The sequence below is a fragment of the Sylvia atricapilla genome, chromosome 7, assembly GCF_009819655.1.
Source record: "Sylvia atricapilla isolate bSylAtr1 chromosome 7, bSylAtr1.pri, whole genome shotgun sequence".
NCBI classification, from domain to species: Eukaryota; Metazoa; Chordata; class Aves; order Passeriformes; family Sylviidae; genus Sylvia; species Sylvia atricapilla.
This window is the reverse complement of record NC_089146.1, coordinates 12,113,324-12,128,947: the sequence shown is the minus strand read 5'-3', so window position 1 is coordinate 12,128,947 and position 15,624 is coordinate 12,113,324. Positions and strand designations below refer to the sequence as shown.

Here is a 15,624-nt window from a genome sequence, read left to right as displayed (position 1 = left end):
AGAATAGTTAAAACCAGTGTAGTGTGTGCTATACCGTATACTCAGAGAAGCTCTTGTCCTTCTGGATCAAGAGGCAAACAATAGCAGTTCTACTTTTGTTTTCTATTTCCATGCTGAAAAGTACTCATTTTCGTGCTTCCTAGAACAAAGTCTCTCTATTATGGCAAAAGACAAATACCTTTTGCTCAAAATGTCCTCCCCAAAACCACTTACCACTTTAAAACATCTCATACCAAAAAAAAACCCCAAAAACTGTAAAATAGTCACCAACTTGATTTGACTTCATAAGAAATCCTAGCTACTATTCCACCTGGCCTTTCCAGATATGCATTTAGCTATGAAGAAAAGCTCTCTACACACTTTTAAAATTCTTTATCACAGAAGAAACACAAGCAACACAAGGGCCTGTAATTCAAGACCAAGAATTATACAGCACAAGGCCAAAAAAGAGATTTTCAAAATCTTAAAAAAAATAGAGCATATCTTTATCAAGTTTGCAGAACTGAAGTCTTACAGTACATCCCATTTTCAATAAATTTAAGTGCATAGGCACAAATACTTGTCTTGTTGAAACTCTGACAGCACGAACATTAAGCATGTAAAAATAAAGGGAAAATAAACAGTCCTTGGGTACAATAACATGTCAAGCTGTCATTTGACCAATGCAAGAAGGGCTGCAATTTGTTGTATCTCTTGCAGCAACTGCACAAAGAACTTCAACTTTTTGCGACAAAAATTAATACAAGTAAAAAAAAAAAAAAACCTACAAATCAAAGAATGAGGAAAAATGTTTCTAAATTTTATATATAAGTCAGAATTAATCTAAATAACCTCACAAAAAATTCTGCAGGTATACACCTTCTGTGCTGCAACTGTCTACTTTGACCTACACCAGAAAAGCAGCAACAAATGGCACTTGTGTTAAAGACATTGTGCAGAGATCATACACACACAAGTAAGTCACTACCTGAATGACATTTTATGTTAGAAGAACATTCTGCAGGAGAGCATTCATGCACAGAAATCTCCCCAGATAAGAAGATCTGGCAATATCTGATAAAAAATACATTAAAGACTCCTCTCCCTCAATACATACACAGGTGTCCTGTGTCCCTGGACTCTTCATTTGTCACATCTGGTCACTAAGCAATGCCACTTCATTTTCACCTGTTCTGAACCTCTCCTACTCCAGTGCATGTCATATTCTTTTTTGAAAGGGTTAACAAAATAAAACATGCATTTCTTCAGAACTATAGCAGGACATAATTACTGAAGGTTGTCATTACATGTAACATCTGGATATTCATCAGTTCAAAACTGAATGGCACAGGGATCCAGGGGAAGGATGTACATTCTTAAAAGACACAATGTATTACTCTAAAGGCAGGAAAAAAAAAAAACCCTGCATTGATGAAATAGCATACTTTTAACTCAGAGTGGATGTAAAGGAAGCATCTACCAGGACAGAGCATTCATACATCACCTGAAAAACCTGACCATTTGTTTCTGACTCTTCTGTACCATTACAGCAGCTGCCTATGAACAAATGGTTAGATCCTTCCATAGCAATATCATGGCCAGCTCCACTTTCTTCCATTACAAGGTGACCTGCAAAAGTTATAAAAATTCATTCTAGCCTTCTGCCAGGAGACTGCTGCAGATGTTGTCTTTAAGTCTCACAAATTTAGTGTTGTGAGTTCTAATGCTGTTGCAAGATAACAGCAAAGTTCTCAAGAAATCCTTGCCTCCTCGTCACTTTATTACTCACTCCAGAGAAATGTCAGTGTGTTGCTCCAGGAGTACAGCTTAGCCTTTTAGATGAGACAACTTGCTTGATTTGTCATTGCATACACAGATACAAAACACACATACACCCTCCCACCATTTTCATCTGAATACGTCCAAGAGCACCGAACTAACAACCACACACATCTAGAGAACACTTGATATTTAAGCACATGCCAGCAGTGCTTTATAAATACATTAGTCACCTTCTTCCATAATCACCAGACAAAATTTGCATTATGCAACTCTGTCATGCAGGCATCTTGAAGTAAATCTATTTGTTTTAAAGATTTATAAGACAGCACATAAATGAAATAAAATTACTATTGTTAGTCTATGGTGGTATGTTTTGGGCAGAAAAAACCACCAGATATGTTAAAAAAAAAATGGCATTAATCACATGGTGAAAGACAAAAAGACAGAGCTCCCAGCACTTCAGAGATATACCTTCTATCCCAAAGAAAGCTTCAAGATACTCAGTTGCTCATTACAAACCTTCAAATAGACAGATAATACTGGAGAATGAATTGCCACATCCACAGGGTAATGCTCTCATGCACACAGCACACCCTTTAAAGCAGCAACCAATCCCAAACATTCCAAGCAACAGGACAAAATGACAATTAGCTTGGCCCTTACCTAACAAGACTATACAAATATAAGACTACACACATAACATACCCAACTGAATAGAAGAGAACTCCTGTATTTTGGGGTGAAGGAGGGGGAATGGTGGTCACGATTTTTCCCTTCAGCACTTATTTTAAAGACAGGCTGCATTATATTAGCACATGACTCCTACCAGCTGTATCTTCTTCACCACACCACGAAAGCAAATTCCTCAGAATGGACCTTCTTGGCTGTGGTATTTCAACAGTTTACAGCTTTTGTAAGGAGACTGTAACAGGCTAGAGAGTAACTTCAAAAGAATTGTACAACTCTTAAAGCACAGATTTATTCTGCTTTGCAAAGGTATAAAGGACACAGGCAAAGTAAATCCACGTCTCCTTGGCTTTTGAAGCTGAATAAAGCATCCTGCTGATACAAACAACATTGAGAAGTTAAGCTGCTCATATGCTCAATATATTAATACTTTAATCTAAAGCAGATTTATTTTTCCATTCAATTTTCAAGCGATGACACTCCAGACCAAGTTCCAAATGAAGTTACCTCATGTTTACCAAATATTTTTCAGCTTTGAATCTGAGAACAATTATAAGATGTTTCAGTTACAATGTCTGAAGCATCTTAGCAGCAAATGGAAAACAAACCCCAGAAAACTAGGTTTCATAATCACTCAACCATTTCCTCTCGGTTCAAAGATGTAAAGAAGACAGGGCAGTTTTGCAAAAGCAGCACATTTAGTCCTTTGAGATAAACCGAGTTTGTTCCAGAGATACTGATGACACGTACTCTGAGCATGCTGGAACCCAACCACAGAACACAGGGACAGACAGCTCTATGGGGGCAGACCAATGACCCAGGCAGCCCAACATCCTGTATCTAACAACAGTTAATAACAAAGCTCAGGGGAAAAAAATCCAGCAGTAGGGTATGTACACGGTGATATTGATCCAGCTTCCTTTCATAAGCAGCCCAGAAATACTTGAAGTTCTATATTTGTTTAAAATAATTCCTGTGGTACAATTTTGTCCCATGATTTTGTCTAATCACTGTTGTAACCCAGGCAAACCACTGGCACACACAACACTTGGAAAATCAACTTCATGGTTTAACTATCCAGGTTTCATTAACCTAAGTGCTTGTGTGCAACCACAAACAAAGATTTTTATTTTCTGTCTTAAAGAAATATCCTTCTACAGAGGTGTACGGGTACAGACACAGTTAATAGACCTTATAGTCATATAAATACTGCTGACCAGTTCCCCAAACAGGAGAGTTAAATGCTGTATATTTATGTATACCTAGGGATATTTTGTCATGAATGTGTAAATAACACATCACTATCTCTTCACAAACATCAAGTGAGCACCACAAAAATTCCCACTGTAACACCACTGTATCACACATTTAACAGTCAGCTGAAGGCGAAATGTGGAAGTTTAATGGCAGTGTACAGTGGGAACAAGAGCTGCATCCTCAAAGCACACAGGCAGTTCTCTATGTCTCAGCTTTAGCCTTAACACAACTCCACCCCCACCACTTTATAGGCTGCTTCCCCAGCCCAGCGCTCCAGGGCCATTTCCAACACATGGGTTAGCGTATTTTAATGCCACAGGTCTATTTCCTTCACCCTGCTTCCATTTGGGAAGCACTTTTCTCAAATAAAGGGAAATCTATGGCCATTGTTGTCCTTGGTTCACCTCTACAAAGAGCAAGCAACCACAGAAACTGCTAGCACAGGCAAACATGATAAGTATGATGGGTGCTGGTTATACTTAACAGAAAATACCTACAGTTGGATGCTTCACCATCAATATCTTTTTGGTTTTCTGCAATATGTTGCAGAGGTTTTATAAGAAGACTTCAGATAACTGCACAGCTTACAGCAATCAAAATACACTGTCTGAAAAAGCTCCCTCTGAGGGCATTTCCCTACAACCATTCACAGTCACACAAATTCTCAAGGGCATAAATTACAGTAAAACAGTAAAAAAAAAATATCAGGGAGGAAATCAGGACATAGTGATACTCCCCAGTACACGAATTACAATTAACTTTGTCAACTTGTACCAGGTTTGAAATTTAGCATTATCTCTATCGTGGAACAGGAGGCAGATGCTGTTAGGACTACAGAGAAGATCTGAGCCCGACATTTAAAAGGTTTCTCAAGTCGGTTTTTTGTAGACAACACCAATAACTGCAAGATGCGCCCGTGTCAATTTGGCAGACAAAGGACGTTAGGTCTCTAAAGCACGCTTAAGAAACAGCCGAGATGTCAGAGTTTCACGAAAGGGCAAACACTCAACCCCCGCCCGCTCCAACAAGCGGAGCCACCAGAACCTGAGGCACCACTCAGGGAAACGCCAGCGGATCCCCGGAGGCCACGAAGGACTGTCAAAAAGGTGGAGGAAAAGAAATTCACGCCCAACGCAAGCACACAGCACGTCCTCACACAAGCACAGCCTTCTCCCAAACACCAAACACACTTACAGCTTCTTTTTAAGTCCACCGCGCGTTGGATTTATTACTTCTAGTAGGCAGTTTATTGTGGGTGTGTCGCTTGACATGCAGAGAAACACAACCCGAGTGACTGCAAGCAGAGACCAGCACTCCAGCGACCCTGGGCGCCACACGGGGCACTGCCCCGCCCGGGCACAGCGCTGAGGGGCGGCCACAGGAGCCGCTCCCGCACCCGCCGGCGGCTGCGGAACGCGCCCCCCGCGCCCGAGCCCTGAGGAGCGCGGAGGGCGCCTCAGCCCGCGGCCGACGCGACCCCCGGCACCTCGGCCCCGCGGCGGGGGCGGCGGCCCGAGGGGAGATGCCGGAGGTGCCTTACTCCACCTGGGCTCGGCTCCCGCAGCCCCGCCGCCATGCGCGCCTCCGCTCCGCGCACGCGCGCCCGCCCTCAGCGCGGAGCGGGGCGGGGGCGCGCGGGGGGCGCCGGGAAGGCGGCGGCGCGCGGCCTCTCGGGAGCGCGGCGGGCGCGCGGCACGCGGGCGGTGCGCGGTCCCGCGGGGGGCTCGGCAGGGGCGCGCCGCGACACGTGGTCCGTGCCGCTATCGGCGACAGCAGCGATGGCGCAGCTCACGGCGCGGTTCCGCACCGAGAACCGCAGGTGAGCGGCCTCCCCTCCCGCGCCGGGGGTGGGTTCGGGAGCGGGTGACGCGGGGGCGGTAACGGAGCGCTGTGCCCGCAGGTTCGCCGTGGAGGATGTGCCCTTCTCGGTGCCCGCGACCTCCGAGACCACCGACCTCAGCCAGCTCATCAACAAGCTGCTGGCGGCGGCGCACGGTAGGTGCCGCGGGGCGGCCGCTGGGAGCCCGGCATCCCTCGTGTCCCGGGCCCGTGCGGGCTGTCACAGCCCGGCTCCCGCAGGCCCTCGGCGGGGACGGCGACAGCCCGGGCCGCTCCGCCCCGCTGCTTTGGCCTGCCTGCTGCAGTGAGGCGCTCCTGGAACTTGGTGAAACGCTGCGGGTACCGGGGCTGCTGGGCATGCCCTGGAGAGATGGACCAAAGGCTGGAATACTGCGTGTGCCCGGCGCCACAGGCCGGGCTGCCACAGCAGATGGCAGGGGAAGTGTTGCCCAAAACCCGGCACAAAAACTAATGAAAGCAGAGGTTTGGTCTTTATAACAGCCTATAAGAAAACCTCAGCTATTCTGTCAGCGCTGAAATGGGCCCACTGACTTGAAAGCTTATCTAAGGAAAGACAGTTGTCTAATGTTGTTGGAAAATCCCTTTTTACCCATGACATTGCAAACAATCTTGAACAGAAAACTAGTGCACAGTGCAGTGCTTCTGCCAAAATGCAAAGTCTTTGTCATTTATGCCATTACAAAGGGAGAAATATGAACCAAAAGTTCTTAGTATTTTCCTACTGCTGCCACAAATACAGGGCTCTAGCTGGTGGTTACAAGCCGCAAGATCCATACAGAACAGTCAGAAAGCACCACTAGGATTGATTACATATAGCTACAGAGAAAATACAATAACAGGCAAACAACTCTTTGAACCCCAACAACAAATTTTCCTTCCTCTTAACTTAAATAATCCTGTGGAAGTAATGGGCTGCCCACTTAAGACTGGCAGAAGAAACTATTTGGTGGGTGGTTTTGTTCTTGTCATTTGTTTGGGAGTTTTGGTTTGGTGGGGTTGTTTATGTTTGGGTATTTTTTTTAACTCTCCTTGGCTCCATTTTCCTGAACCAGTCACAAAATGCCATTCTTGATGGTATTAAATAAATAGTGACACGTGAACATTGATTTTTCCCAATTTGTTTCAGAGGATCACAAGTATGTGGAATTTGACTTCCTTATCAATGGCCAGTTCTTGCGATTGCCACTGGTCACGCACATGGAAATGGAAAATATTTCTACAGTAAGTCATACTCAATGTCTCCCCTTCTTAGACAGTAAAACAGACTTAGCCAGTTTACTTCCATCTGATTTAGATATTACACTGTCAGCTAGGTAGATTTCAGAGGGGAAACTCTTCTCTTACTCAGTTCATCATTAATACTTTTTTGTCTCTTATGGCAGGAGATAATGGGGATGTTTAATATTACTTCTAGAAAATGTTGCACAGTGTTTTAGACACTGGTTTTGTATTAGTAAATATAGAAGAAGAGGAATGTAAGAAGAGTGAAATCACTTGCTTTTGCTTCCAGCTTGCTATTAATAGTAATTTGATAAAAATATGAAAAACAATGTAATTCACACTTTTTTTTTTTCTAAATACTTTAGTTCTACTGTTGTGGTGAAGGACTTGGATACCAAGACCTTTGCTAAATGAATTTATATATTTGTGCCATTCTACAGTTAAATTTTACTGTTAGTGCTTAAAAAACCCCAAAACCATGCTATATGAGTAAAGAAGTATTTTGTCTGTGAGCTCAGGAAGAAGTGGTGGAAATAGAGTATGTGGAGAAATACATGGCCCCTCAGCCAGAAGAATGCATCTTCCATGATGACTGGATCAGTTCTGTTCAAGCCACTGAAGAATGGTACCACATTCAGCCAGTTCTAAGTTTTGTCTTACTTATTCATGTTCCTCCATGGTATCAAATAGAGCAGTATTTTCTCTTTAGTAAACGCTTGGGTGGGGTTTTTTCTCCTCTTTGCTTTATTTTTCTTTTTTTTTTTAGCCTGTCAAGTCAGTCAGCTGCTTGCTTTTGTAAGCAGTTCACTGGTTACACTGTCACATGACAGTGACTTTAACGAGGCAGAAAACAGCTAGAGACGCTGAACTTGATATTCTGCTTATACAAATGAACACAACAAGTGCTGTTTAGTATCCTTTTCCTTAAAGGAAAGCAAGTTTTCCTCATTACTCTTTTTTACTTAAAACCTTGACTTCCAACGTGACACTCAATAACATCAAATAGAACATACCTTTTTGCAGAGATTTTCCTAGAAAAAAGCCAGAGGCATCATTGCCTTTTTCTACTGTATTTTCACATTCATTTTCCAATCAGCTAGGTAATGTTCATATATTAAGTAGAGATTTGAAAACCTCTGGCAAGATACTAGTTTTACTGACAAATTAAGTTTTGAATGATGTAAATTGTATAAGGGATCTATAGTCCCACCAACCAAAACATGCAGTACTCTCACTGCTTGTCTTTCTAGCCTGTACTCTCGGGCTGCTATTCACAAGGCTTTAGTGAAGCTTGGCCCTGTAGCAAAACGCATATTTTTTTCCTCTTTCAAGCTATTTCTTTTAAACCACTTACCTCGCTAAGAGTTTCCCGAGTTTCTGGTTGAGGCTTTATTTCATAAAAACATTCGTTGGTGTTAAAGACAGTGATGTTTCCAATGCTGTACCCTGTAGGATATTAACTGGCTGCTATGATCAGACTGCTCGGATCTGGTCTGTGGAAGGAAAATCCATCACGACAATAGCTGGGCACACAGAAGTAGTGAAGGATGTGGCGTGGGTGAAGCAAGGTCAGTATATGTAGCAGGGGAATAGTAGTAGTTTGATTTACTGGGGGAGAAATGCTAGCGTGCCTTAACTGTGAGTATTTAATTATCTAAATGCAATTATTTCAATCTCTGTCAGTGGTGTAAGAAATTAAGTCATGGTGTGCATAAAATAGTCCTTTGACAATAATAAATGAATGAATACTTAGAGATGATTGCTGTCTATCCACCCTGCAGTCTCCATTAGCAAATACTGGTGTATATGTAGTTATATTAACTGTGCTTGCAGGGTAACATGACGTAAACTGAAACACATATGAGTTTTTGTTTATCTTATATTTCTTCTAGGATTAGAAGGATTATTTATAAAGACTTTGGAAAGCTGAGTTGGGTGTAACTTTTTTCTTCCTCAGATAGTTTATCATGCCTGTTACTCAGTGCTTCCATGGACCAAACTGTCCTGCTCTGGGAGTGGAACGTGGAGAAAAACAAAGTGAAAGCCCTTCACTGCTGCAGGGGACACGCTGGCAGTGTCGAGTCTGTAGCTGTTGATTGTACAAGAACCAAAGTGAGTGACTTCTGGAAAGAAATCTTTGTGTTTGGGCATTTAGTAGCCTGTATCTCAAAAATCCTGGTTTTGTCCTTGCATGGGTATTCATGATCATCATTTTATGACAGTAATAATTTTCCAGTCTTGTTATAAGTGGTAGTTATTGAGAATTAGGAGTGTTACATCAATGCTAAGCCATAGAATCACAAAATCATTTTATTTAGAAAACAAGTTAAATTTTAAAGTGAATTTTACTTTAAATGCATGAGAATTTTGTGCTATAATGAACTATTTTGAAATTTAACCTAAATTTTTGCAGTGGTTTTGGTAGGAAAAAAAATTCCAGAGTTCTTGGAAAAAGCAGGTGATAAAGAGGTTCCTTCCCTTCATCCAGGAATTCAACAGAGCACTCCCACCAAAGGTGGAGTCATTGCTCCCAGCTTGACTCAATATCAAACAGGTTAAAGTAAAACTTTTTGGTGCTGAAGGAAATAGGTATTTTGTAGATATTTTTACTACAAAGGAAGTAAAAAGAATAATTTGATCTATGCCAAACATTTTTGGGGGGTTTTTAGGGTATGTTATAACCCATTGGTTCGTTTCTCAAGCAGGTCTCTCTTCCATGGTCTATCTGGATCAACATTTAACAAAATGTTTCTGTTCATACAGTTCTGCAGTGGATCCTGGGATAAGATGTTAAAGATCTGGTCTGCAGGTAAGATGTAAGTTAGTAGTGCTATGCATCACTATGCTGAGTTATTGGTTTGCTTAATTACACAATTTCAGATCTTGTTCTCACCTGCATGATGGTTGTAGGCACCATGAAATATGGGGATTTGCTTAATTACTTACATGGAGATGGAATTCAAAAACCTGTAGCTGAAGTCTGCCTGTTTTCTGTCCCAGTACCTACAGATGAAGAGGATGAAATGGAAGAAGCAACTAACAGACCACGCAAAAAGCAGAAAACTGAACAGCTGGGACTAACAAGGGTAAGATTAGCTCTGGGTTTGTCTGGATTTTTTTTTTTAGAAGTGTAGCCACAACAAATAATTTCTCTTTGCTAAAGGTGACTTTAAAACTTCTGCTGGTATGTCTCAGGATAATCAGACTTTTTTTATTTATTGAAATAGTAGATTTTTTTTTATAACTTACTCAAATCTGTCACCATTAAATTCTAGACTCCCCTGGCAACCCTCTCTGGCCACACAGAAGCCATCTCCTCTGTGCTGTGGTCAGATGCTGAAGAAATCTGCAGCGCATCCTGGGACCACACCATTAAACTGTGGGATGCTGAGACTGGAGATCTCAAATCAACTTTGGTGAGATCATTATACTCTGCCTGTAGGTTCAGCTGAAGTCCAGCTCAGAGAAAAAGAAAAAAACCTGTGTAAAATAGTAGCTCCTGTCTTAGAGTTTTTGTTTTCTTTACTGGCAGACAGGAAACAAAGTGTTTAACTCTGTCTCCTACTCACCCCTGTGTCGACGACTTGCATCAGGGAGCACTGACAGACATATCAGACTATGGGATCCTCGCAGCAAAGGTGAGCTTAAATACACATGGTCTCAAAGATATTTTTCAAATCAGAACTTTGTCCTGTCAAGAGACATCTCACAAACTTTTCTGGTCCCTCTCCTTGAAACCAGCCATTTGAGGGGTTCATTAAATACAAAGCTTACATCTGTTCTCTGTATTCTTGTGCAAGACATTTTTAAATTTCTTACCTAATAATTTAGAAATTACTATTTTTTTAAACTGGCTAATGAGTGTTCAACTGTGCAATTGCAGAAGAGGGGTTTGGTTTTTTTTTTGTAAAGATCAGACTGAGGCTGATCTGATAATCATTAAAGTGAAACAGTAATCACTTGGACATTGTACTGTATTTCATGTACAGGTGGAATTACAGATATTATGACTGAGCCTGCCAGATTTATTTTCATAGACATATTTCATAGAATGGTCTGGGTTAGAAGGGACCTTAAAGATGATCTAGTTCCAACCCTCCTGCCCTGGCAGGGACTCCTTCCACCAGAGCAGATTGCTCAGAGCCCCACCCAGCCTGGCCTTGAACTCACCTGTTTTGTAGGCTCTGTTCAGGTTTTGGAAGGCCACAAATAGTAAATAACATTTATCTGTTTAGCTTCTGTAGATCTAATCCAAAGTTCACTAGCGTATTACATGTTGTTAATAAAAGCTTTTTTGTTTGTTTGCTTAAAAAAAAATCTTTGAAAAGGAAGTTTAGTGACAAGAAAATACATTTTGAAGAGTTTTGGGTTGATTTCGTTTTTGTTTAATTTGGTTTGTTTCTTTGGGTTTTTTTTCTTCCCCAGAACTTGTGTGGCTTACATTTTTACTGACTTTATTTAAAGTTCGCTTAACAGTTAACTTGAACTGCAACCACACTGGATTTTGTACGCACCTTCAAAGTGCTGGTTTCAGCATCTGCTGATGTCTGTGGTTTTTCCTTTCTCTGTTCAGATGGCTCCTTGGTTCTCCTGTCTCTGACTTCCCACACGGGCTGGGTGACATCTGTGAAGTGGTCGCCTACCCACGAGCATCAGCTGATCTCTGGTTCTTTGGACAACATTGTGAAGCTTTGGGACACAAGGAGGTAAAATAAACCTGTGTTTGTTGTTGTTCAAAGGCATGTAAGCTTACAGGGTGAGCTACTCCTCATGAAACAGCAAAAGCAGGCAGAGACCTTCAGTGGGAATATATGTGGCATTTGTGAAAACCCTTTAGGTTTTGGAAGTCAACCATAAAATAAAATGAAAGGGAGAAAAATATTTGTAGTCTGCCACAGGGCTGGAAAGCATACACTGTTGAGCAGCATCTACACATGGAAGAAGGAAGCTAAAATAAATTCTTCCTAACAACTGATTGAATTCCAGTCTTGAAGTTGTTTGCAAGCAGATGAAAAATGTTGCTGCTTTTCTCTTTGGGGATGTAGGAGAGGATAATACTAATGTGATTGGCTCTGGGGAAAGCAGAGGAAGCATCACAGATGGTCAATGTCTGTACTCTCTCAAAGTGTTTATAACTGCTTGATCACATCTGTTTGATAGCATTGGGATAGCATTTCTCCCTGGGGCCAGTTGTTGTCTGTGATTGCTCACGTAGCTTCAAACCTGTTTTTCACTAGTTGCAAAGCTCCTCTGTATGACTTGGCTGCTCACGAAGACAAGGTTCTGTGTGTGGACTGGACAGAAGCAGGGGTAAGAATCTGAAAAACAAGTTACTTGATTTACATTCATGGTGTTTAAGAAGAAAGCTAAAAGAAGTCATGGGTTGTTACTTCCTTATGCTTTGAACTAGGAAAGAACAGGCAGTTGTAATTGTGCTACGTTTGATGTCTGGGTGGTGGTGTCACAGGCACTGCAGCATGTCCCCACGCTGCAAAGGGGAAGGGTGAGAGCAGAAGCTCTGTGGATTTTGCTGAGCATTATAATGATATTCCAAACAAGGAGAGACAAGAACAGCACTGCACCTTACTCAGAAAACACGTGTTCCAAGGTAGTCTTCTGCCACTGGGACTAAAGCAGCATGAAGTAAAGCTGGGGTATGGAGTCAGTACATGTGGAATCCTCTACAGCAAGCTGTTCTGCTACTGTAGTGGTACACATGTATTTAAAATTACCAAAAACTCCCATTTTGAGAATGTTCAAGAGTCTCAGGGTGGCTCCTGTTCACTGTAAAAGTCAGGAAAAGCTTTAGCAACTTTCCTACACAAGTTTTACTTCTAATTTTAAGAGGAGAGTAAGAGACAAAGTTGCTTCTGCACTTTGATTACAGGTTTGAGTCATGCATTAACAGTTCATTATTCACTACTACATTTTATAAAGGAAAAGAAAAATGGAGTCCTTAACTTTTGTGTACTTACTTTGCTTAGTTCTGATATTAATCAGTTTCCTTTTCTCCTCAGTTGTTACTGAGTGGAGGAGCAGACAACAAACTGTATTGCTACAGATACCCAGCTACAGCCTCTGATGTTGGGGCGTGAAGGTCAACAGCAAGAAGACTTTTTTTATAAAATGAAGATTTTTGCAGCAGTTGCTCTCTATTAGCATCTCTACACAGTCAACTTCTGAAGAAAAGAGTTTGTTGCTCAGAGAGCTATTTCTGGTTTTGTATTGGTAACCTATATCCATATTTCTCACAGAAAAATAGCAAAGCCCAAATGGGATTAATGTGGAACAAAGCAAAGGTAATTTCCTCCCTTTTTGATGGCTTTGAATTAACATCTTTTAAATTACTATTTGTATAGCCCTTTTAATAAGAAGTAAACTGTTAGCTGATACTTACAGAAAAACTACTCACTAACTAAATTATTTTTTGAGTTTACCTGCTTTCAGTTGGGAAAAAAAAATAAAGCTTTTATCAACAGCTCATTGGTTTAGAGTGTCATTTCAGATAAAATGACATTTCAGCTCTCCATCTGGCTGTTAGAAGTTCTTATGATTGGTCCTTATTTAAAAACCCAGGCTTCTTTCTAGGATGAAGACTTGGTATGTGTGCACTGGAAATAGCATGATATAGAGGAACTTGACAGATCTACTGGCAGATGAAATAGTCCATATTTTAGTAGCTTATAAATTAGGGCTGTAGATAAAAGAATGCCAGCCTTGCACCACAGTACTACTTGTGTTGCAGTACCAGTAATGTGGTGTCTTGGTCCTAAAAGCAGATGTGTAGAAACAATGGTGGATCAAGAAGGCAGAAGTAGAAGTAATTTGTTCTTGGAAAGAACAGATGCAAAAAGTTGCAATAGCTTTTAAGTTGATAGAGGATAAGCACTATTCAAACATGCTTAATTTCTCTGTTGGTGGCTTTGCTTTGAGTTCAGCACTCAAATAAAAAAGCTATTACTGCAGCTTGTTAGATTACATATCTGTGATGTTAAACCAGCGCACTGTTAAACTGTGTGGAGACCACACTTGGATATCCAAACCAATGTCTTGGCTTTCAATCAGCGTAACACCTGTACAACACAAACAGCTCAAATGCTTAAATTAATAATTTTTCTTTAAACAGTGAGACTGACCTTCAAGTTTGTAATGCAGACACATATATTTATCTTATATGTTGACTGTATATATACTACATATATAGTTCTGAGTGAGGAGTTTAAAGAAATATCAAAGACCAAAACTGATTAAAATGGCAAAGGACAGGAAGGATCTGATCCCTTTGCTCTGCAAGTGAGGTACTGCAACTAACAACTTACATGCCTATGTCTAAAGACTCATGAATGCAAGGTGAGTAACCTTAATAGGGTTTTCTTGCCATCCCAGAAAGGTTTATAAAACACTTTGGAAAAAGATCATGTTGCCTGAAGTGTCAGCTTATCTTAGACTAATATTATTTAGACTCAAGAAAAACCAGCTGGCATTAGTTGTTTCAGTGAATTTGTCAGATCTACTATCACCTGTAAAAAAATTGACAGAATGTCTCTAAAAAGGTTGGTTCTGATAGACCACAGTGAAAAGCAGAAGCATTTTTATACCCTCCTCTTGTCTGGAATAGTACTGTAGCAAAGGAACAGACAAAGGAATTAAGTAAACCATATTAACATGCAGTGATACCAGTGTAAGTACAACATATTTTTGAAATATATGTACATTACCACTGTCCATAAATTATCCTGAAACCAATACTTTTTTGTATTTGGCTGACAGTTCTTTGGATAGTCTGTGATCTTGAATGTTTTAATAAGACTTTCCTTTCAAACATGCTGTCCTTCCATTTAAAATAATCATGTGAAATGACAATGGTCAACATGAGTTGATTTTGAAACTGCAGAAGAACTGAGTCAAAAAAATGGTAATCCAGAATCAAGGTGTTGGTAGTGACTCTACTCCCCAAAAAATACTTTCTTCCTCCCCTAAAACCATTTCTGCATATTCCTAGTGTCCCAGTAGCACAAAAAAAAAAAAACCTAAAGAATTTTTATTCATTAATTGCTAATTTTTCTTAAATATAGAAGTGATTCTACAAGTGAGGGGAATAAAGACAATAATCAGCTACTACAAGATTGACCTATGTTTGTTTTTATCTCGATAGGAGGTGGGAGTTGGTTTGGTTTCGAGGCTGTGCAATACACACTGTTCTATTTCTGTCTTTTCATTCTGCACCTGGCATAAACTGTCCACCAGCAGGTGTGCTGCCTCTAAACACAGTTCAAACAGCACCATGCATTAGGACACACATTAAAAGCATTAATCCAAGACAAGAGTTCACCTGCTTGGTCCTTGGCTTAGTGTCACATTTGCATTTTCTGTTCATGTGTTTCCTTTTACCCAGCTGGTTCTTTCAGCTTTCTTCTTGCTTTGAGAATTTCATCTTTGCTTCTGGATGGTGGCCACCGTATTCCTACAGCCAGCCCTGGCAGAGCACTGGTTTTCTCTTGTTGGCATTTAGTTAATTTTTTTAATCTGTCTTCTCTCACTAGGAGATCAAATTTAAAACAAGGGAAGGGGGAAGGAAACAGTAAATATTCCAATGACACACAACCTGAATGAGTGTGGATAATGGGGATGTAAGGATATATAAGTTTGGGCCAACAATGCAGATCTCCAGCCAGTGCTGCTCTGCCTGTCCCTCTCAACCTACAGTCCAGAGCCTGGGGTGAGGTTTGTCCTTAGTGAAGGTAAACTTACTGAGGTTTTAATTGGTTTTGTATAGGCTGATAAATTTCCACAATAAACTCAACATACTCCTCTAGATTTTAGCATGCATACCCTTGG

At 40.9% G+C, this 15,624-nt stretch overlaps 1 protein-coding gene across 1 annotated transcript; it reads left to right on the top strand.

Moving 5' to 3' along the window:
• The first annotated feature begins 5,365 nt into the window (after positions 1-5,365).
• On the top strand, positions 5,366-13,264 carry WDR12 (WD repeat domain 12). The gene is made up of 13 exons (XM_066322628.1): positions 5,366-5,524; positions 5,606-5,700; positions 6,692-6,786; positions 7,305-7,411; positions 8,239-8,354; positions 8,744-8,898; positions 9,550-9,595; positions 9,787-9,872; positions 10,062-10,202; positions 10,319-10,424; positions 11,360-11,492; positions 12,024-12,096; positions 12,804-13,264. Exons 1-13 carry the CDS (start codon positions 5,484-5,486, stop codon positions 12,879-12,881), a joined length of 1,272 nt encoding a protein of 423 aa, XP_066178725.1. The 5' UTR covers positions 5,366-5,483; the 3' UTR covers positions 12,882-13,264.
• Positions 13,265-15,624: the final 2,360 nt, after the last annotated feature.

Bases quoted from the DNA above. Each gene is read 5' to 3' on its own strand.
- WDR12 (XM_066322628.1), top strand. From the start codon at position 5,484: ATGGCGCAGCTCACGGCGCGGTTCCGCACCGAGAACCGCAG. The intron at 8,355-8,743 runs GTCAGTATATGT...TTTCTTCCTCAG, and splicing joins TGTGGCGTGGGTGAAGCAAG to ATAGTTTATCATGCCTGTTA. The intron at 9,873-10,061 runs GTAAGATTAGCT...ATTAAATTCTAG, and splicing joins AACAGCTGGGACTAACAAGG to ACTCCCCTGGCAACCCTCTC.